Genomic DNA, 21,727 nt, shown 5'->3' with positions numbered 1-21,727 from the left:
TCTCCTCTCCTCTCCTCTCCTCTCCTCTCCTCTCCTCTCCTCTCCTCTCCTCTCCTCTCCTCTCCTCTCCTCTCCTCTCCTCTCCTCTCCTCTCCTCTCCTCTCCTCTCCTCTCCTCTCCTCTCCTCTCCTCTCCTCTCCTCTCCTCCTCTCAGGTGCTAGTAGACCTGAGCTCTAAGAACGTTCGGGGTCTGTACGAGGCACGGGTCAAGGCAGTGGTGGGGGGTCGACCTCTGGCCTTTTACAACCTGGTGGGTTTGGAGAACGGGTCCTTCTACCGTAGCATGCCGCGCATCATCGCTCTGGCGCTGGGCGCTCTAAAAACGTAAACACTATCAACAACAGAACGAACACACGTCAAAGACTCAGTGAAGAAGTGGTCTGGAGTCAGCTTGTGGCGGCAGAGACCATAGACATTATCTGCTGGGGAAATGAACCCAGAAGTGACCAGGAGACTGGAGACTACTCATTCAGATGGGAGGAGAGAGGGCAGGCGGTGGGCATTCTAGGAGACCTAAACATAATATACATACACACACACAGAGCTGCCATATCTGTGTCAGTATATCACCTGTGATTCTCTCAAAGCAACTCTGCTTGTACTCTCTGAAGAACACAGACAGGAGTGGGACATTACAATATGATATAATTTCAGCCCACTGGAGAGCCTGACCTCTATCTGTACACACAGCCTTGAATGTGTGCCTTGCAACCGTTCATGGAGATATCTTGTTGTTCTCCATGGCTGGCATAATGCAGTGAGACGCAGCCCATTCTATGAGACGGTACAAAAAAAATAAGTTATTCAAAAATGTCTGTCTTTTGAAAACAGTCCTAAAGCATTGATTGTACATGCTGTACGTTGGTATCTTCGTTTTGCTATATTTATTTGTATAGAGAGACATGCTTTGTATTTTTGTAAAAAATTATTATCCCATCTTCTGTGCTTGGTGATACAGTATGCTGTAAGGTAATGTGAAGTGGTGATACAGTATGCTGTAAGGTAATGTGAAGTGGTGATACAGTATGCTGTAAGGTAATGTGAAGTGGTGATACAGTATGCTGTAAGGTAATGTAAAGTAAAGATACAGTATGCTGTAAGGTCATGTGAAGTGGTGATACAGTATGTCTGTGAAGTGGTGATACAGTATGCTGTAAGGTAAATGTGAAGTGGTGATACAGTATGCTATAAGGTCATGTGAAGTGGTGAGTATGCTGTAAGGTAATGTGAAGTGGTGATACAGTATGCTGTAAGGTAATGTGAAGTGGTGATACAGTATGCTGTAAGGTCATGTGAAGTGGTGATACAGTATGCTGTAAGGTAATGTGAAGTGGTGATACAGTATGCTGTAAGGTAATGTGAAGTGCACAGCAGTGAACGCTTGTCCTCGTTTCAACTCTGATCTCATTAATTTATAAATTATTTTAAAAAATCTATCAATTAATCAATCATGGTTAAATATGGTTAATCAACCTCAAATAAGAGGTTGAATCAAGGTCTCATTTGTTTTGTCCATCGTCTACCGTGGACCAGAATAATCATAATGTTGACTCTTTTAACATTAGCTTTCCTGTCAACACAGCAGCTGCTGTGATCCAGGCTGGAGGAATGATAGGGGGAAGGGAACCATCAACCCCCTACCCCTCATCTCCATGGCCCTTATCCCGATTCCCAGACCCTGGTCATAGATATGGGATTGTCTTTCAGGTCTGACATGATTTGGATGGTTTGTATACACACTATCAACAAACAATTGACTTGATCTACCAGAAACAACTGCAGCCGTGTTGACAGACCTACAGTTCACAGATCAGATCTCACCCTGATAGGAAAAGTTATTTGGGTGATGATGGTGGTCAGAGTTGGGGAAAAGAATGGAATGTCTGTCTCAGACTAGCTTTTGTGAAGAAGTTGACTCAGGGCTCAAAATGGAAGTTGAGCCATTCAAGATTCAACTAGTCATCTATTATAAAGACCATAATTATTGAATCAGATCTATTGAAGCTGGGCTGAGGAAAAAAGCCTGCACACACTACAGATCCTATGCCCATCACTGACCCAGAGGGAAAGCATGAGAAGTATGGGGCTCCTAAAAAGAGCCAACCAGGTTGGGACTCGGGAGAAGGGAGAATAGGCAACAGGGCAACAGCTGTATAAACACACTGTAAGCCTATACATCTGTTCCACAACCTCAAGTTATCCACCCAGCCTAGCTAGCCTACAGTGTCTTTCATATGGCATCAGAGGGCTTTAGCCTCAAGGTTTGGATCTGAGCTGAAACTTTCGACAGTGGGATCTCTTAAAATGAATAATCACATGATGACAGTGTAAAGTCAGTAGTTGTTAAGCTTACATCAGATGTTAAGAGGTCTGTCATGTTGTTATTATATTATGTCAGCGTTCTCCAAACTCCGGTGCACATTTCGTTTTTTTACCCTTGCTCTATACAGCTGATTCACATAATTAAAGCTTGGTGATGAGTTGATTGTTGGAATCAGCTGTGTAGTGCTAGGGAAAAAAAATACATGTTTGTGGTCCCCAGGACTGAGTTTGAGGACCGCTGTACTATATCATATTATGAGTGTTATGTGCTATAAACCAGTAGAATAATGATTTTCTTGCTGATCCCATATCAGTCCTGAAATCTGGAAATCAATGCTAATATTCAAGCAAAACTGCAATAATATATTCTAAGAAGTGGTAAATACAGATATAGGACGATGGCGAAAATGTTTTGTCTGGCCAACAGACTGACAGACACACATCACAGACACCACAGCAAATGCTCTCCATGCCAGTAAGCAAAGCTATTATCACTAAATCATTCCAAATATGTCCCATACACAAACGATCTCCCTAGGGACTCTGTAAACTGAGCCTGGCTGTGAATTACAGGAGCAATATTAGAGGGATTTTTCCATCAGGGTGCGAGTTGCTGTCTTCTCATGATGGCAAGCAGCTGTCGCCTCATGACAGCTAGTTGCTGTCACCTCAAGACAGCTACAGTAGTTGCTGTCACCTCATGATGGCTAGCTGCTGTCGGTTGCCTCATGGCGGCTAGCTGCTGTCGCCTCATGGCGGCTAGTTGCTGTCGCCTCATGACGGCTAGCTGCTGTCGCCTCATGATGGCTAATTGCTGTTGCCTCATGACGGCTAGCTGCTGTCGGTCGCCTCATGACGGCTAGTTGCTGTCGCCTCATGACGGCTACTTGCTGTTGCCTCATAACGGCTAGCTGCTGTCGGTCGCCTCATGATGATGGCTAGCATTTACATTTACATTTAAGTCATTTAGCAGACCTCATCCAGAGCGACTTACAAATTGGTGCATTCACCTTATGACATCCAGTGGAACAACCACTTTACAATAGTGCATCTGTCATCCTCTAGGTATAAAGACGTGTCTCCGGAAGGTGGTGATTGCTGCTGTCCTGGCCGTGAGGGAGTTTGTTCATTGGGGAGCCAGAGCAGCGAACAGTTTTGAATTGCTGTTGCCCCATGACGGCTAGCTGCTGTCACAGGTAGGCAAGCCTCATGACTGGGCCAGTGGAGAGAGCGGAGGAGCGGGGTGACGTGAGAGAACTTGGGAAGGTTGTTGCTGTCGCCTCATGACGGCTAGCTGCTGTTGGTTTCCTCATGACGGCCAGTTGCTGTCACCTCATGACAGCTAGCTGCTGTTGCCTCATGATGGCTAGTTGCTGTCGCCTCATGATGGTTAGCTGCTGTCGCCTCATGACGGCTACAGTAGTTGCTGTCACCTCATGACGGCAAGCTGCTGTCACCTCATGAAGGAAAGTTGCTGTCACCTCATGACAGCTAGTTGCTGTCGCCTCATGATGGCTAGCTGCTGTCGCCTCATAACGGCTACAGTAGTTGCTGTCACCTCATGACGGCAAGCTGCTGTCACCTCATGAAGGAAAGTTGCTGTCACCTCATGGCGGCTAGTTGCTGTCGCCACATGACGGCTAGCTGCTGTCGCCTCATGACGGCTAATTGCTGTTGCCTCATGATGGCTAGCTGCTGTCGGTCGCCTCATGACGGCTCGTTGCTGTCGCCTCATGACGGCTACTTGCTGTTGCCTCATGATGGCTAGCTGCTGTCGGTCGCCTCATGATGGCTAGCTGCTGTCGCCTCCTGGCGGCTACTTGCTGTTGCCTCATGACGGCTAGCTGCTGTTGGTCAAACTCATGATGGCTAGCTGCTGTCACCTCATGACAGCTAGCTGCTGTTGCCTCATGACGGCTAGCTGCTGTCGGTCGCCTCATGACGGCTAGTTGCTGTCGCCTCATGACGGCTAGTTGCTGTCGCCTCATGACGGCTAGCTGCTGTCGCCTCATGACGGCTAGCTGCTGTTGGTTTCCTTATGACGGCTAGTTGCTGTCGCCACATGATGGTTAGCTGCTGGCGACTCATGACTGCTAGTTGCTGTAATCTCATGACGGCTACAGTAGTTGCTGTCGGCTCATGACAGCTAGCTGCTGTCGCCTCATGATGGCTAGTTGCTGTCGCCTTATGACGGCTAGCTGCTGTCGCCTCATGACGGCTAGTTGCTGTCGCCTTATGACGGCTAGTTGTTGTCGACTCATGACGGCTAGCTGCTGTTGCCTCATGACGGCTAGCTGCTGTCGCCTCATGATGGCTAGTTGCTATCAGTTTTTCCTAGCCACCGTGCTTCTACATCTGCATTGCTTGCTCTCTGGGGTTTTAGGCTCGGTTTCTGTATAAGCACCTTAAAAAGGGTTTTACAAATACATTTAATGGATTTACAATTGGTCTGGTAAACAGGCAGCTATGAAAAATATCCATGAAAACTCACAGGGTAAATATTATATTCTACAGCTTAACATACTAACTCAGGTGAGCAGAACCTCGAGACCTCCTTAATATTAAAGATCACACATCAGCTGTTGTTACCAAGGAGACACACACTACCCCATTGAGCGTACCTGACACTGTCGTTCTATCCTGCCGATGCATAGAAAAAACAACTAGTTGTATATTATCCATGTCCTTGTTCAGCCAAGTTTCCGAGAAGCATAGAATATTACAGTTTTCAGGTCCCGTTGACAGGATAGTCTCGAACAGAGATCATCCAGTTAGTTCTCCAGTGATTGTCGATTCACCAGTAGAACAGAGGGTAGAGACGGTTTATTTACGTGGGGTGCCCCCACGTTGACCTCTATATTGTAGTTTCATCAGGGTGCCCCCACGTTGACCTCTATATAGTACATTTACATTTACATTTAAGTCATTTAGCAGACGCTCTTATCCAGAGCGACTTACAAATTGGTGCATTCACCTTATGACATCCAGTGGAACAACCACTTTACAATAGTGCATCTAAATATTTTAAGGGGGGGGGGGGTGAGAAGGATTACTTTATCCTATCCTAGGTATTCCTTAAAGAGGTGGGGTTTCAGGTGTCTCCGGAAGGTGGTGATTGACTCCGCTGTCCTGGCGTCGTGAGGGAGTTTGTTCCACCATTGGGGAGCCAGAGCAGCGAACAGTTTTGACTGAGCAGAGCGGGAACTGTACTTCCTCAGTGGTAGGGAGGCGAGCAGGCCAGAGGTGGATGAACGCAGTGCCCTTATTTGGGTGTAGGGCCTGATCAGAGCCTGGAGGTACTGAGGTGCCGTTCCCCTCACAGCTCCGTAGGCAAGCACCATGGTCTTGTAGCGGATGCGAGCTTCAACTGGAAGCCAGTGGAGAGAGCGGAGGAGCGGGGTGACGTGAGAGAACTTGGGAAGGTTGAACACTAGACGGGCTGCGGCGTTCTGGATGAGTTGTAGGGGTTTAATGGCACAGGCAGGGAGCCCAGCCAACAGCGAGTTGCAGTAATCCAGACGGGAGATGACAAGTGCCTGGATTAGGACCTGCGCCGCTTCCTGTGTGAGGCAGGGTCGTACTCTGCGGATGTTGTAGAGCATGAACCTACAGGAACGGGCCACCGCCTTGATGTTAGTTGAGAACGACAGTTTGTTGTCCAGGATCACGCCAAGGTTCTTAGCGCTCTGGGAGGAGGACACAATGGAGTTGTCAACCGTGATGGCGAGATCATGGAACGGGCAGTCCTTCCCCGGGAGGAAGAGCAGCTCCGTCTTGCCGAAGTTCAGCTTGAGGTGGTGATCCGTCATCCACACTGATATGTCTGCCAGACATGCAGAGATGCGATTCGCCACCTGGTCATCAGAAGGGGGAAAGGAGAAGATTAATTGTGTGTCGTCTGCATAGCAATGATAGGAGAGACCATGTGAGGTTATGACAGAGCCAAGTGACTTGGTGTATAGCGAGAATAGGAGAGGGCCTAGAACAGAGCCCTGGGGGACACCAGTGGTGAGAGTGCGTGGTGAGGAGACAGATTCTCGCCACGCCACCTGGTAGGAGCGACCTGTCAGGTAGGACGCAATCCAAGCGTGGGCCGCGCCGGAGATGCCCAACTCGGAGAGGGTGGAGAGGAGGATCTGATGGTTCACAGTATCGAAGGCAGCCGATAGGTCTAGAAGGATGAGAGCAGAGGAGAGAGAGTTAGCTTTAGCGGTGCGGAGCGCCTCCGTGATACAGAGAAGAGCAGTCTCAGTTGAATGACTAGTCTTGAAACCTGACTGATTTGGATCAAGAAGGTCATTCTGAGAGAGATAGCGGGAGAGCTGACCAAGGACGGCACGTTCAAGAGTTTTGGAGAGAAAAGAAAGAAGGGATACTGGTCTGTAGTTGTTGACATCGGAGGGATCGAGTAGTAGTAGTTTCATCAGGGTGCCCCCACGTTGACCTCTATATTGTAGTTTCATCAGGGTGCCCCCACGTTGACCTCTATATTGTAGTTTCATCAGGGTGCCCCCACGTTGACCTCTATATCGTAGTTTCATCAGGGTGCCCCCACGTTGACCTCTATATTGTAGTTTCATCAGGGTGCCCCCATGTTGACCTCTATATCGTAGTTTCATCAGGGTGCCCCCACGTTGACCTCTATATTGTAGTTTCATCAGGGTGCCCCCACGTTGACCTCTATATCGTAGTTTCTTCAGGGTGCCCCCACGTTGACCTCTATATAGTAGTTTCATCAGGGTGCCCCCACGTTGACCTCTACATCGTAGTTTCATCAGGGTGCCCCCACGTTGACCTCTATATCGTAGTTTCATCAGGGTGCCCCCACGTTGACCTCTATATCGTAGTTTCATCAGGGTGCCCCCACGTTGACCTCTATATTGTAGTTTCATCAGGGTGCCCCCACGTTGACCTCTATATCGTAGTTTCTTCAGGGTGCCCCCACGTTGACCTCTATATAGTAGTTTCATCAGGGTGCCCTCACGTTGACCTCTATATTGTAGATTCATCAGGGTGCCTCCACGTTGACCTCTATATTGTAGTTTCATCAGGGTGCCCCCACGGTGACCTCTATATCGTAGTTTCATCAGGGTGCCCCCACGTTGACCTCTATATCATAGTTTCATCGGGGTGCCCCCACGTCGACCTCTATATCGTAGTTTCATCAGGGTGCCCCCACATTGACCTCTATATTGTAGTTTCATCAGGGTGCCCCCACGTTGACCTCTATATCGTAGTTTCATCAGGGTGCCCCCACGTTGACCTCTATATCGTAGTTTCATCGGGGTGCCCCCACGTCGACCTCTATATCGTAGTTTCATCAGGGTGCCCCCACGTTGACCTCTATATTAGTTTCATCCTCCCACGTTGACCTCTATATCGTAGTTTCATCAGGGTGCCCCCACGTTGACCTCTATATCGTAGTTTCATCAGGGTGCCCCCACGTTGACCTCTATATCGTAGTTTCATCAGGGTGCCCCCACGTTGACCTCTATATCGTAGTTTCATCGGGGTGCCCCCACGTCGACCTCTATATCGTAGTTTCATCAGGGTGCCCTCACGTTGACCTCTATATCGTAGTTTCATCAGGGTGCCCCCACGTTGACCTCTATATTGTAGTTTCATCAGGGTGCCCCCACGTTGATCTCTATATCGTAGTTTCATCAGGGTGCCCCCACGTTGACCTCTATATCGTAGTTTCATCAGGGTGCCCCCACGTTGTCTTATATATTGTAGTTTCATCGGGGTGCCCCCACGTTGACCTCTATATTGTAGTTTCATCAGGGTGCCCCCACGGTGACCTCTATATCGTAGTTTCATCAGGGTGCCCCCACGTTGACCTCTATATCATAGTTTCATCGGGGTGCCCCCACGTCGACCTCTATATCGTAGTTTCATCAGGGTGCCCCCACGTTGACCTCTATATCGTAGTTTCATCAGGGTGCCCCCACGTTGTCTTATATATTGTAGTTTCATCGGGGTGCCCCCACGTTGACCTCTATATCGTAGTTTCATCAGGGTGCCCCCACGTTGACCTCTATATCGTAGTTTCATCGGGGTGCCCCCACGTCGACCTCTATATCGTAGTTTCATCAGGGTGCCCCCACGTTGACCTCTATATCGTAGTTTCATCAGGGTGCTCCCACGTTGACCTCTATATCGTAGTTTCATCAGGGTGCCCCCACGTTGACCTCTATATCGTAGTTTCATCAGGGTGCCCCCACGTTGACCTCTATATCGTAGTTTCATCAGGGTGCCCCCACGTTGACCTCTATATCGCCGTATCTTTCTCTTCCGGGTTTCGGGGATGAGGGCCTGGTCCGGGGTGAGCAGTACATCCTGTGCCTCCGAATCTTTGAAGTGGAAATCTTCATACAAATCGACGTTAGTGATTGCTGTTCTTTTCGGTCATAGGAAACGATGGCGATAACATTATGTACAAAAAAAGTTACGATCAGTGTAAAAAAACACAAAATTAAATAATGGGTAAGGAGCACGTAAAAGGGTCACTACACATTCCAGTGTGTGTGTGTGTGTGTGTGTGTGTGTGTGTGTGTGTGTGTGTGTGTGTGTGTGTGTGTGTGTGTGTGTGTGTGTGTGTGTGTGTGTGTGTGTGTGTGTGTGTGTGCGCGTGCGTGCGTTGTGACAGCTGACAATGCAGTCCTGGGTTGGACAGCAGGAGTGTAGCGCTCCAGAAATACTTTTAGGGCCATAAGACAGTAAACCCTCCCCTGAAATTGACACAACCCTGACCACCCACACACACACACACACACACACACACACACACACACACACACACACACACACACACACACACACACACACACACACACACACACACACACACACACACACACACACACACACACACACACACACACACACACACACATGTCCAGGTGGCAGCCAAACCTAAAGAGTAGTGTCGGTGTGAAACAATAATCTCAGTCCCAGAGATGGATCTCAACGCAGGATCTCAACGCTTTTTACCACTCGGTCTATGGATATTTCTCTTCATCTTCACTACTGGTAAGAATGTTAGCTTCCACTTTACTGTATAAGCATGGCTAGTTTCTAGAGGTATTTCAATTGGTATTTTATTGGTATTTGGTGGAATGTCAGGGTATGGGATGTGTAGCTTATACAGGCTTTCTGAGCGGTTGGCAGAAGCATTATGACAATGAGTTTAAAGCTTTATACATACACTTCAAAATGGCACAAATGTTTTGCATGATTTAAAAGTGTCACTAGAGAACAGAATAAACTATTAAAAATAGTTTAGCTATTTTTGTATGATCAAAAAAAAAAGTCCCTGTCTTTTATTAAAAAGCTGTCTTTTATTAAAAACTTCTTAAGCCGAGGCCTCCCGCTAGCGGGACAACTTCCGGGTGAAACTGGACGCGCAATTCAAATAAATTATCAGAAAAATTATGGATATTAAACATTTAGGTACATACAAGTGTCTTATATCGGTTGAAAGCTTAAACTATTGTTAATATAACAGTACAGTCCGATTTACCGTATATATTACAGCGAAAGCAAGCCATGTGATTGTTTGAGGATGCCACCCCACATCAAAATATTTTTCCACCGGCACAGGTTTCATAAATTCACAAATAGAGATAAAATATTCACGTACTTTTGGAATATCTTCCTCTGATTTGTCATCCAAAGGGTTCCAGCTATAACATGTAGTTGTTGTTTTGTTAGATAATAAAAAGTATGTTTAGTTGGCGCCATCGATTTGAGTAATCCAATCGTTCAACATCCAAAAATCTACCCCTAAACTTTGTTTCAACAAGTCAAAATACGTTTCTATTTTCTCATCAGATACTCTAAAATGTAATTAAACTATAATATTTCCTACGGAAAGAAGTATGTACAATAGGATTTTAGCAGGTGCGTCTTGTCTTCATAGCGTGCCCAAATACAAATTTCCAAGACTGTGTCCCTGTACTAAAACTGATATTTCTTATTCGTTTTTTTTTACAAACCAGAAACCTTGAACATAGACTGCTGAACCCCTGTGGAAACCATAGGAATTGCATCCTGGGAGCTAGAATTCAGTATGCCCCTATACTTTCCATTTTAAGAGCACGGTCTCTCAAAAAATAAAAATTCTGATTGGTTTTCTTTGGATTTTCTCCTACCATATCTATTGTGTTATATTCTCCTACCATATCTATTGTGTTATATTCTCCTACCATATCTATTGTGTTATATTCTCCTACCATATCTATTGTGTTATATTCTCCTACCATATCTATTGTGTTATATTCTCCTACCATATCTATTGTGTTATATTCTCCTACATTATTTTAACATTTCTACAAACTTCAAAGTGTTTTCTTTCCAATGGTACCAATTATATGCATATCCTGGCAGATCTTGACAATGTTTGTTTTCTATGTCTTTGAAGCTGGAATAAAATACATATTTAGCTGTTTGTATATCACATTGAAAGAATAATTTGCTGCAGGAAATTTGCTGCCAGATGGTGAAGTGGGATTCATCACTCCAGAGAACACGTTTCCACTTCTCCAGAGTCCAATGGCGTTGAGCTTTACACCAGCCGACGCTTGGCATTGCTCTGCCATGGAAACCCATTTACTGAAGCTCCTGACTAACAATTATTGTGCTGATGTTGCTTCCAGAGGCAGTTTGGAACTCGGTAGTGAGTCTTGCAACCGAGGACAGGTGATTTTTACATGCCACGCACTCGGCTGTCCTGTACTGTGAGCTTGAGGGGCCTACCACTTTGGGGATGAGCCGTTGGTGCTCCTAGACACGTCCACTTCACAATAACAACACTTACAGTTGACCGGGGAAGCTCTAACAGAGCAGAAATTTGACAAACTGACTTGTTGGAAAGGTGTCATCCTATGACGGTGCCACATTGAAATCCACTGAGCTCTTCAGTAAGGCCATTCTACTGCCAATGTTTGTCTATGGAGATTGCATGGCTGTGTGCTTCATTTTATACACCTGTCATCCACGGGTGTGGCTGAAAAAGCTGAATCCACTCATTTGAAGGGGTGTCCACATTTTTTTGTATATATCATGTTGTTTTAGCTGACATTCAACCTTGTGTGTTCCCCTATTGAAGTATTAATAACTCACTCTATCTCCCTCTATCTCCTTCTATCTCCATCTATCTCACCTTATCTCTCTCTATCTCACTATTTGTCTCTCTCACTGTAACCCACTTGGTGTCTCTCATTGTATCTCACAATGTGTCTCTCTCTATCTCACTCAATCATTTTGTCTCTGATGGTATCTCAGCAGTAGCAGGGGTGAACCTGGAGGGGGAGCTGTTCAAGGACCTGATGAGAGGCTACAACAAGAACGTCCGGCCCATGGAGAAGAGTGGTGACATCACACAGGTCACCGTCAAGATGACCCTCACCAACCTTATTTCCCTGGTCAGTGTGTGTGTGTGTGTGTGTGTGTGTGTGTGTGTGTGTGTGTGTGTGTGTGTGTGTGTGTGTGTGTGTGTGTGTGTGTGTGTGTGTGTGTGTGTGTGTGTGTGTGTGTGTGTGTGTGTGTGTGTGTGTGTGTGTGTGTGATCATCTTGCTTTCCATCCCTAGAATGAAAAGGAAGAAGCCCTTACAACCAGCGTCTGGATTGAAATGGTAAAATCCCTTGTTGACTCAGGCTAAACACTCACACAGTGGCTTAGTACCACACCGTGTCACTCAACTCTTTGTCTTCGTTTCCTTTCATATTCTATTTGTTATCTACTTTTTCCATTGTCAGAAATGGTGTGACTACAGGCTGAGGTGGGACCAATCTCCCAGGTCTGTCCTGTACGGAAACCTCACCTCCCAGATGAGGATCCCATCCAAGAGCATCTGGCTGCCTGACATCATCCTGGAGAACAAGTGAGTCTAGAAAGCACGACGTAAAATCATCACTTAACGTGCTGGCCAAGGGAACACTGCAGATTCATGATAAAGGCATCCTTGTTTGGACAAAACATGTGATCCCATACATAACCTCCCTCCTTTCTCTCTCTCTCTCTCCAAAGTGTAGACGGAAAGTTTGAGATAGCCATGTACTGTAATGCCCTGGTGTCTCCTGGTGGCTGTGTGTACTGGCTGCCTCCTGCCATCTATCGCAGCGCCTGCTCCATCACTGTCAACTACTTCCCCTTCGACTGGCAGAACTGCACCATGGTGTTCCGGTATGGGTGTCACAGTCACACACACCCCACTAATGACTAATCTCAACTGAATATAACCACCAGCTGCAGGTAGCCTAGCGGTTAAGAGCGTTGGGCCAGTTACCTGAAAAGGTTGCTGGTTCGAATCCCCAAGACAGAAAATGCCATTCTGCCCTTGAGCAAGGCAGTTAACCCCCTGACAACAACTGCTTCCCGGGTGCTGATGACGTTGATTAAGGCAGCCCCAGCACTTCTTTGATTCAGTGGGTTTTGGTTAAATGCAGACTAGACATTTTGGTTGCAACTGACTAGTTCGCCCTGAACTTCCCTGTGCCGTTATACTGTGTACCCCTTCAGCAGATCTGAAAGAATTAAGTAGAGGCTGGATTCAATCCGCATCGCAAAGCTCTGCAAAGTACATTTCCGATTCTGCTGACACATGGAGCATTTACTGTGAATGCAGTCTCTGCGAACGCAGGAACATTGCCTTTAAATTTCACTCGAGCTATAACATGGATCTTCCACAATATTGATTTAATCTAACCCAAAGTGTACGCAAAATGGTCTGGGAAACCAATCAATTAAACCATAAATACAAAAAAACATCAAGTTAGTCAATATGAGACGCAGCTTATTGGTGTGTCAGTGGAGTGTGTTCTGTTTTTAGTTTCACGGTTATGGATGACTGTTTCCTCTCTCCCTGTGTTCAGTTCCCAGACCTACAACGCTAACGAGATAGAACTAGTTCTCACAGAGGAGGACAACCAGCCTGTGGAGTGGGTGGTGATCGACCCCGAGGCTTTTACAGGTATTGTAGTAACCCTGCGCCGCAAACACCTTTATTGATTTATGTTTTTTTTGTGAGCGTATGAAAAATACAAGGAACATTAGGGAACAGAGGATAACATGAGAGCATTTTACAACAAGACCAAAAAATGTTAATAGAATCGTCAATAAACGTTCAATTCAATTTGTGTTCTGTTTCTTAAAAACAAATACAAAGTTATTGCATCATCTGGGAACTGAAGAGGATTTAAAACCTCTTGTTCTCTCGTTCTCTCGTTATCTCATTCTAGACAGAATTGGATAATGTTCTAAGCAGCATACATGGGAGCCATGACACTATTCATATTAACTCTATATATTATATTATTATTATTATTATTATTATATTACTATATACTATATTAGCTCTCGTCTGTTGTCAGAGAATGGGGAGTGGATCATCAAACACAGGCCTGCTAAGAAGATGATTAACCAGCGCTACACTAAAGATGAGTTAGAGTATCAGGAAGTGGTGTTCTTCCTGATGATCCAGAGGAAACCTCTGTTCTACGTCATCAACATCATCGTTCCCTGTGTCCTCATCTCATCCCTGGGCCTGCTCGTCTACTTCCTGCCTGCCAAAGGTGACGACTGCATGGACACACACTAACACACACACCCACACACGGACGCATACACATGTACACGCGTATGCACACCCACGTTCACACACACACACACACACACACACACACACACACACACACACACACACACACACACACACACACACACACACACACACACACACACACACACACACACACACACACACACACACACACACACACACACTCACACTCACACTCACACTCACACTCACACTCACACTCCGCACTCAAGACATTCACCTAACCTACCCGGTAAGACTTCTGATACACCTATAGATGCTTGTGAAACCCAGTACATACAGTATGATGAACTGCATGTCGCTCCGCATAAATGACTGAAATACCAATGTAAATGTAGATATCAATGTAAATGTAGATATAAAATATCTATGTAAATGTAGATATAAAATATATATGTAAATGTAGATGTAAAATATCAATGTAAATGTAAATGTAAAATATCAATGTAAATTTAAAATATCAATGTAAATGTAAAATATAAATGTAAATGCAAATGTAAAATATTGATGTAAATGTAAATATCAATGTAAATGTAAATTTAAAATATCAATGTAAATGTAAATGTAAAATATCGATGTAAATGTAAATATCAATGTAAATGTAAATGTAAAACATCAATGTAAATGTAAAATATCAATGTAAATGTAAATATCAATGTAAATGTAAAATATCAATGTAAATGTAAATGTAAAATACCAATGTAAATGTAAATGTAAATATCAATGTAAATGTAAATATCAATGTAAATGTAAATATCAATGTAAATGTAAATATCAATGTAAATGTAAAATATCAATGTAAATGTAAATATCAATGTAAATGTAAAATATCAATGTAAAATATCAATGTAAATGTAAAATGTCAATGTAAATGTAAAATGTCAATGTAAATGTAAAATGGCAATGTAAATGTGAATGTAAATATCAATGTAAATGTAAAATATCAATGTAAATGTAAATGTCAATGTAAATGTAAATATCAATGTAAATGTAAACTATCAATGTAAATGTAAATATCAATGTAAATGTAAAATATCAATGTAAATGTAAAATGGCAATGTAAATGTGAATGTAAATATCAATGTAAATGTAAAATATCAATGTAAATGTGAATGTAAATATCAATGTAAATGTAAAATATCAATGTAAATGTAAAATATCAATGCAAATGTGAATGTAAATATAAATGTAAATGCGAATGTAAAATATCAATGTAAATGTAAAATATCAATGTAAATGTGAATGTAAAATATCAATGTAAATGTAAAAATATCAATGTAAATGTAAAATATCAATGTAAATGTAAAATATCAATGTAAATGTGAATGTAAATATCAATGTAAATATCAATGTAAATGTAAAATCAATGTATCAAAATGTAAAATATCATGTAAATGTAAATGTAAATGTAAAATATCAATGTAAATGTGTAAATATTAATGTAAATATCAATGTAAAATATCAATGTAAATGTGAATGTAAAATATCAATGTGAATGTAAAATATCAATGTAAATGTAAATGTAAAATATCAATGTAAATGTAAATATCAATGTAAATGTAAATATCAATGTAAATGTAAAATCAACGTCAATGTAAATGTGTAAATGTAAAATGTAAATATCAATGTAAATGTAAAATATCAATGTAAATGTGAATGTAAATATCAATGTAAATGTAAAATATCAATGTAAATGTAAAATATCAATGCAAATGTGAATGTAAATATCAATGTAAATGCGAATGTAAAATATCAATGTAAATGTAAATGTAAAATATCAATGTAAATGTAAATATCAATGTAAATGTGAATGTAAATATTAATGTAAATGTGAATGTAAAATATCAATGTAAATGTGAATGTAAAATATCAATGTAAATGTAAATGTAAAATATCAATGTAAATGTAAATATCAATGTAAATGTAAATATCAATGTAAATGTAAATATCAATGTAAATGTAAATATCAATGTAAATGTAAATGTAAAATATCAACGTAAATGTAAAATATCAATGTAAATGTAAATGTAAAATATCAATGTAAATGTAAAATATCAATGTAAATGTGAATGTAAAATATCAATGTAAATGTAAAAATATCAATGTAAATGTGAATGTAAATATCAATGTAAATGTAAAATATCAATGTAAATGTGAATGTAAATATCAATGTAAATGTAAAATATCAATGTAAATGTGAATGTAAATATCAATGTAAATGTAAAATATCAATGTAAATGTAAAATATCAATGTAAATGTAAAATATCAATGTAAATATCAATGTAAATATCAATGTAAATATCAATGTAAATGTGAATGTAAAATATCAATGTAAATGTAAAATATCAATGTAAATGTAAATATCAATGTAAATGTAAATATCAATGTAAATGTAAATGTAAAATATCAATGTAAATGTAAAATATCAATGTAAATGTAGATTTTCATCAACTGATTGACTCTCTGTGCTTGTGATCTGATTTTGGTTTTGTTCAGCTGGGGGTCAGAAGTGCACCGTGTCCATCATGATTCTCCTGGCCCAGACTGTCTTCCTCATCCTCATAGCCAACAAGGTCCCAGAAACCTCCCAGACTGTTCCTCTTATCGGAAAGTAGGACCACTTATTTTATCATTTACTTAGACTATATTTTACTGCTTTCCTTTAAGTAACATTTTTACATTTCCTCAACTAACACAAAAATACTTATAATGAGTGGAAGCAAGTCACACAATTTTCTTAATGGAAAACGACCTTCTAGTTCTAATATGTTATTCTATTAAAAACAAAAAAACTATGTTTTAAGTGAGAAGTAGCCATTGGTCGAAGGCGATAAAAAGAAAGGAAATTCACACAATGCCTACTGTACTTTACCCATGCTCTACCAAGGTTTTCCAGCACACAGCTTTAACCTACTACAGTGTTGGTATTGTAATTCAGACTATGTGGAGGCAGGTTGTTTAGTATTCAAACATTCTCAAACCGCTTAATTCATGCTCTTAGAGGAGATGTTCCCACAATAATATGATTTGTACCACATACAAGACAGAGTATTGGATTCTTCCCACATCACACTAAGACATTACCCCATTTCACTACCTTTTCAATATTTTTTTTGTTATATCAAAGCTGGCTTATATAGACCATCATATTTGATTGAGTGAGCTGTTTTGTCTTGTAGTAATGTGGTCCCTGCCTGTATTTTCTTAAATCTTTATTTTTGCAAAAAATGTCAAAATATTTAATAATGTATTTTTTTGTCAGTAGGTGTCCAACATAACAACAGGTCACTTATATAGAGGTCTGTAACAGAGATCTATAGAGCCTGTCTGCAGTCCTGACTTCTGTAACCATGAGCTTTAATGGCTTCATGTGTTTTGTAGGTACCTGATGTTTGTCATGTCCGTGACCACCATCATAGTAATGAACTGTGTCATCGTGCTGAACCTGTCTCTAAGATCCCCCAATACACACATCATGAACAATAAAGTCAGGAAGGTAAGACTGTAAAACTGTGACCAACAAGTTTGTCAGAAGCGTCCCACGCCTCTAATGTGGTTGTATATAGTCCTCTGCATTACCGGAAGGCTTGATAGGCCATAAGGGAAAGTTTGGCTGATCTGGACTGGTAGTGTGGACCAGGGATGGGGTCATGGGGTCAATTCAGGAATTAAACTGAAATTCTAAATCATGAATAGATTTAAAAAAATATAATTTGAATGATTTATCAATAAACTAAGGACAAGTAATCTATGTATATATATAAATAGACTTCCTGAATTGAGTATCTTCCATTCGAATTGGCCCCATATTTACATTTTGGTAATTTAGCAGACGCCCTTATCCAGAGCCACTTACAGGAGCAATTGGGTTTATGTGCCTTGCTCAAGGTCACATCAAAAGTTTATGCTAGGGGATTCGAACCAGTGACCTTTCGTTATTGGCCTACTTAACCGCTAGGCTACATACCCCAACTCTGGTGTTGACCTTTGACCCTTGACAATGTTGACCTCAGGTCCTGCTGAACATCCTGCCTCGGCTGCTGAGGATGCAGATGCGACCGTGGACACCGTCTGAGGACTGTGACCTCAGTGATGGAACAGGTATTGGTCACAGTCACAGTACCGACAGTGGGAGTAACATATTCCTGGTCCCCTGCCGGCGTCGTAGCTCCCTAGGACTCATCATCAAGGCAGAGGAATACGTTATGAAGACGGCCCGGTCTGAACTCATGTTCTCCAGGCTCAGAGAGAGAGACGGCCTCATGAAATCTGCACTGGAGAAGATCTGTGAGTAGGGTTACACATAGAATATTACAATGGGAATTGATGGGATTTTTTCTTCACACTGTACTTACCCTCCACTTAGGATAAGGATAAGGGTTAGGATAAGGGTTATGATAAGGGTTAGGTTTGAACTAGCTGCTGGACATGAAGCTAGGGTTAGGGTTGAACCAGCTGCTGGACATGAAGCTAGGGTTAGGGTTGAACCAGCAGCTGGACATGAAGCTAGGGTTAGGTTTGAAACAGCAGCTGGACATGAAGCTAGGGTTAGGGTTGAACCAGCAGCTGGACATGTAGCTAAGGATAGGTTTGAACCAGCTGCTGGACATGAAGCTAGGTTTAGGGTTGAACCAGCTGCTGGACATGAAGCTAGGGTTAGGGTTGAACCAGCAGCTGGACATGAAGCTAGGGTTAGGTTTGAAACAGCAGCTGGACATGAAGCTAGGGTTAGGGTTGAACCAGCAGCTGGACATGAAGCTAGGGGTTAGCTGCTGGTTAGGGAACCAGCAGCTGGACATGAAGCTAGGGTTAGGGTTGAACCAGCAGCTGGACATGAAGCTAGGGTTAGGGTTGAACCAGCAGCTGGACATGAAGCTAGGGTTAGGGTTGAACCAGCAGCTGGACATGAAGCTAGGGTTAGGGTTGAACCAGCAGCTGGACATGAAGCTAGGGTTAGGGTTGAACCAGCAGCTGGACATGAAGCTAGGGTTAGGGTTGAACCAGCAGCTGGACATGAAGCTAGGGTTAGGGTTGAACCAGCAGCTGGACATGAAGCTAGGGTTAGGGTTGAACCAGCAGCTGGACATGAAGCTAGGGTTAGGGTTGAACCAGCAGCTGGACATGAAGCTAGGGTTAGGGTTGAATCAGCAGCTGGACATGAAGCTAGGGTTAGGGTTGAACCAGCAGCTGGACATGAAGCTAGGGTTAGGGTTGAACCAGCAGCAGCTGAACCAGCAGCTGGACATGAAGCTAAGGATAGGTTTGAACCAGCAGCTGGACATGAAGCTAGGGTTAGGGTTGAACCAGCAGCTGGACATGAAGCTAGGGTTAGGGTTGAACCAGCAGCTGGACATGAAGCTAGGGTTAGGGTTGAACCAGCAGCTGGACATGAAGCTAGGGTTAGGGTTGAACCAGCAGCTGGACATGAAGCTAGGGTTAGGGTTGAACCAGCAGCTGGACATGAAACTAAGGATAGGTTTGCTGCTGTAAGTACAGTGTAATTACACAATAATAAGTGCAGTTTAATGTAAAGTGTTACCATATTTTCAATCTTAGCTGCGATACAATTACAATAAATTTGTATAGGTTAATTCTCTGTTTTAATCTTTGACCCTAGATAACAGTCTTGAGGGGAGTACGGCACAAGACCTAGGGACCAGCCTGGCCCAGGCCTCACCGGAGGTACGGCAGTGTGTGGAATCCTGCAAACATATTGCCAAGAGTGCCAGGCAACAAAACAACTTTGAGAGTGTGAGTCTCCCAAATATGTTTCACCCACCTGGGTGATGCACAGTTACCATTTTGTGCCAGAACATTACTGAAAGGAAACTGATTTCCCAACATTTAGAGTGAGTCTCCCCTCTGACCTGTACCTCTGATGTCACAACAGGAGAATGAGGAGTGGTTCCTGGTTGGCCGGGTGATTGACAGGGTGTGCTTCATCGCCATGGCGCTGTCGTTCTTCATGGGCACCATCGGAATCTTCCTGATGGGGCATTTCAACCAGCCCCCCTCCGTACCTTTCCCTGGTGATCCCAGGAAATACCTTCCTCCATTAGGGAATAACATCACCGATCCCACTGGGAATGACACTGGTGAAAATATACTGGGTTGAGAAATGTCCATAAACCAGGTAGAGGTCTGAAAATGGCCCTAGAAAAGAACGGGTTTTAGCACAGGTTATTGTGGCTGCAGAAAGCTTTGAGAGATCTTTGATTATGTATGTATTGGTGGTCTGAGACTGAAACTAAACCATGTGGGTCTGTTACAGGTTTTGCAGTTTATGAGTTTGCTCATTCAGTGAGACAACAAAGATTTTGACAGTGGATTATAGATGTCCATACTAATTACAAAGGGATATGCTTGACCATACGCACTGCTGCCTTGTATGATATGTGTGTTTCAGAGAAATGGTTGAAGGTGGTATTTTTGAACATAGATATTACCACTGAGTAATATGCTAAAGTTTTATCACACTGTTATGTTTACTTTCTTTAAGGCAACCCAACCCGGATTCAGGGGTAGACGTAACCTAATAAATGTAAATCCGGTACACTCCAATTAGTATGATATGTTACATTTCTTAAGGTATGAATTAATTTGTGGATGTCCACCATCCATTTTATATAATATGTTACGAATTACAATTTGTACAATATGTTAAGGATTTCAAAACATATATGTTACGAATTACAATTTGTTGTTACTAACATTAACTAGGTGGCTAACGCTAACGTTGGCTAGGTGGCAAATGTTAACGTTAGCTAGGTGGCTAATGTTAGCTAGGTGGCTAACGTTAGCTTGGCTAGGGGCTAGGGTTAAGGGTTAAGGTTAGGGTTAAGGTTAGGATTAAAGTTAAGCTAACGTGCTACGTAGTTACACAGTAGCTAAAAGGTAGTAAGTAGTTGTAAAGATGCTAATTAGACAAAATGCTAAAGTTGTATGTGATAAGATTCAAACACACAACCTTTAGTTTGCTAGACCTTCGCATTATACGTCTACTCATCCACCCTGACCAACCATCCTACTTAAGTTACTTTCAATCTTATGTAACCATACCGAACATAACATATCATATTAATTTAAGTGTCCCGGATTTACATTTACTATGTTACGTCTAGTCTATGAGACCATGCTGGGCAACCATCATCCATCATGTTTTTGTAAGATAGTTAATTTTGTTGTGATTTTGATATTAATCAGCAAACACAGTGTTCTCTTCTCCATATTGTTGATCATACACATGTTTTTTTTGTTTTGTTCGAAGATGAACTTTGTTTCATTAAAAGTAAAGGTATAGCAACTTTTGGTAATATGGGTGTGAGGCAGAGTCGTCCCCCCTTCCCCCGTTTGAAAAACACAGCTGCTTGCTTGCCTGCCACTAACTTCAATCAAGAGATGCCAGGGAGTGGACCTCAGAGGTTAAGTGCTTGACAAATGGCAACATTTAAAAAGCTGGAATTGTTTTAAGATGGTCATACCATGAATCATTTAGCTATTTGAGGACCCCTTTAGGTATAACATATACAGTTGACGTCTGAAGTTTACATACACATAGGTTGGAGTCATTAAACCTTGTTTTTCAACCACTCCACAAATGTCTTGTTAACAAACTATAGTTTTGGCAAGTTGGTTAGGACATCTACTTTGTGCATGACACAAGTAATATTTCCAACACTTGGTAACAGACAGATTATTTCACGTATACTTCACTGTATCACAATTCCAATGGGTCAGAAGTTTACATACACAAAGTTGACTGTGCCTTTAAACAGCTTGGAA

The 21,727-nt window shown here is 42.5% G+C and overlaps 1 protein-coding gene across 3 annotated transcripts; it reads left to right on the top strand.

Moving 5' to 3' along the window:
• The first annotated feature begins 9,135 nt into the window (after positions 1–9,135).
• On the top strand, positions 9,136–21,493 carry chrng (cholinergic receptor, nicotinic, gamma). Of its 3 annotated transcripts, none has more exons than XM_046322205.1 (12): positions 9,136–9,354; positions 11,608–11,708; positions 11,914–11,958; positions 12,083–12,207; positions 12,354–12,509; positions 13,199–13,296; positions 13,697–13,897; positions 16,442–16,556; positions 17,327–17,441; positions 17,959–18,232; positions 19,563–19,696; positions 19,836–21,493. In XM_046322205.1, the coding sequence occupies exons 1-12, from the start codon at positions 9,282–9,284 to the stop codon at positions 20,058–20,060; spliced, it is 1,662 nt and encodes a 553-aa protein (XP_046178161.1). In that variant the 5' UTR covers positions 9,136–9,281; the 3' UTR covers positions 20,061–21,493. The 3 variants fall into 3 exon arrangements, with proteins under 3 accessions (XP_046178161.1, XP_046178159.1, XP_046178162.1); XM_046322203.1 differs by having other exon boundaries at positions 11,608–11,747; XM_046322206.1 differs by lacking the exon at positions 11,914–11,958 and having other exon boundaries at positions 11,608–11,747.
• Positions 21,494–21,727: the final 234 nt, after the last annotated feature.

This window comes from Oncorhynchus gorbuscha, linkage group LG22 (genome assembly GCF_021184085.1).
Source record: "Oncorhynchus gorbuscha isolate QuinsamMale2020 ecotype Even-year linkage group LG22, OgorEven_v1.0, whole genome shotgun sequence".
NCBI lineage: Eukaryota > Metazoa > Chordata > Actinopteri > Salmoniformes > Salmonidae > Oncorhynchus > Oncorhynchus gorbuscha.
This window is presented reverse-complemented; position numbering and strand designations above follow the sequence as displayed.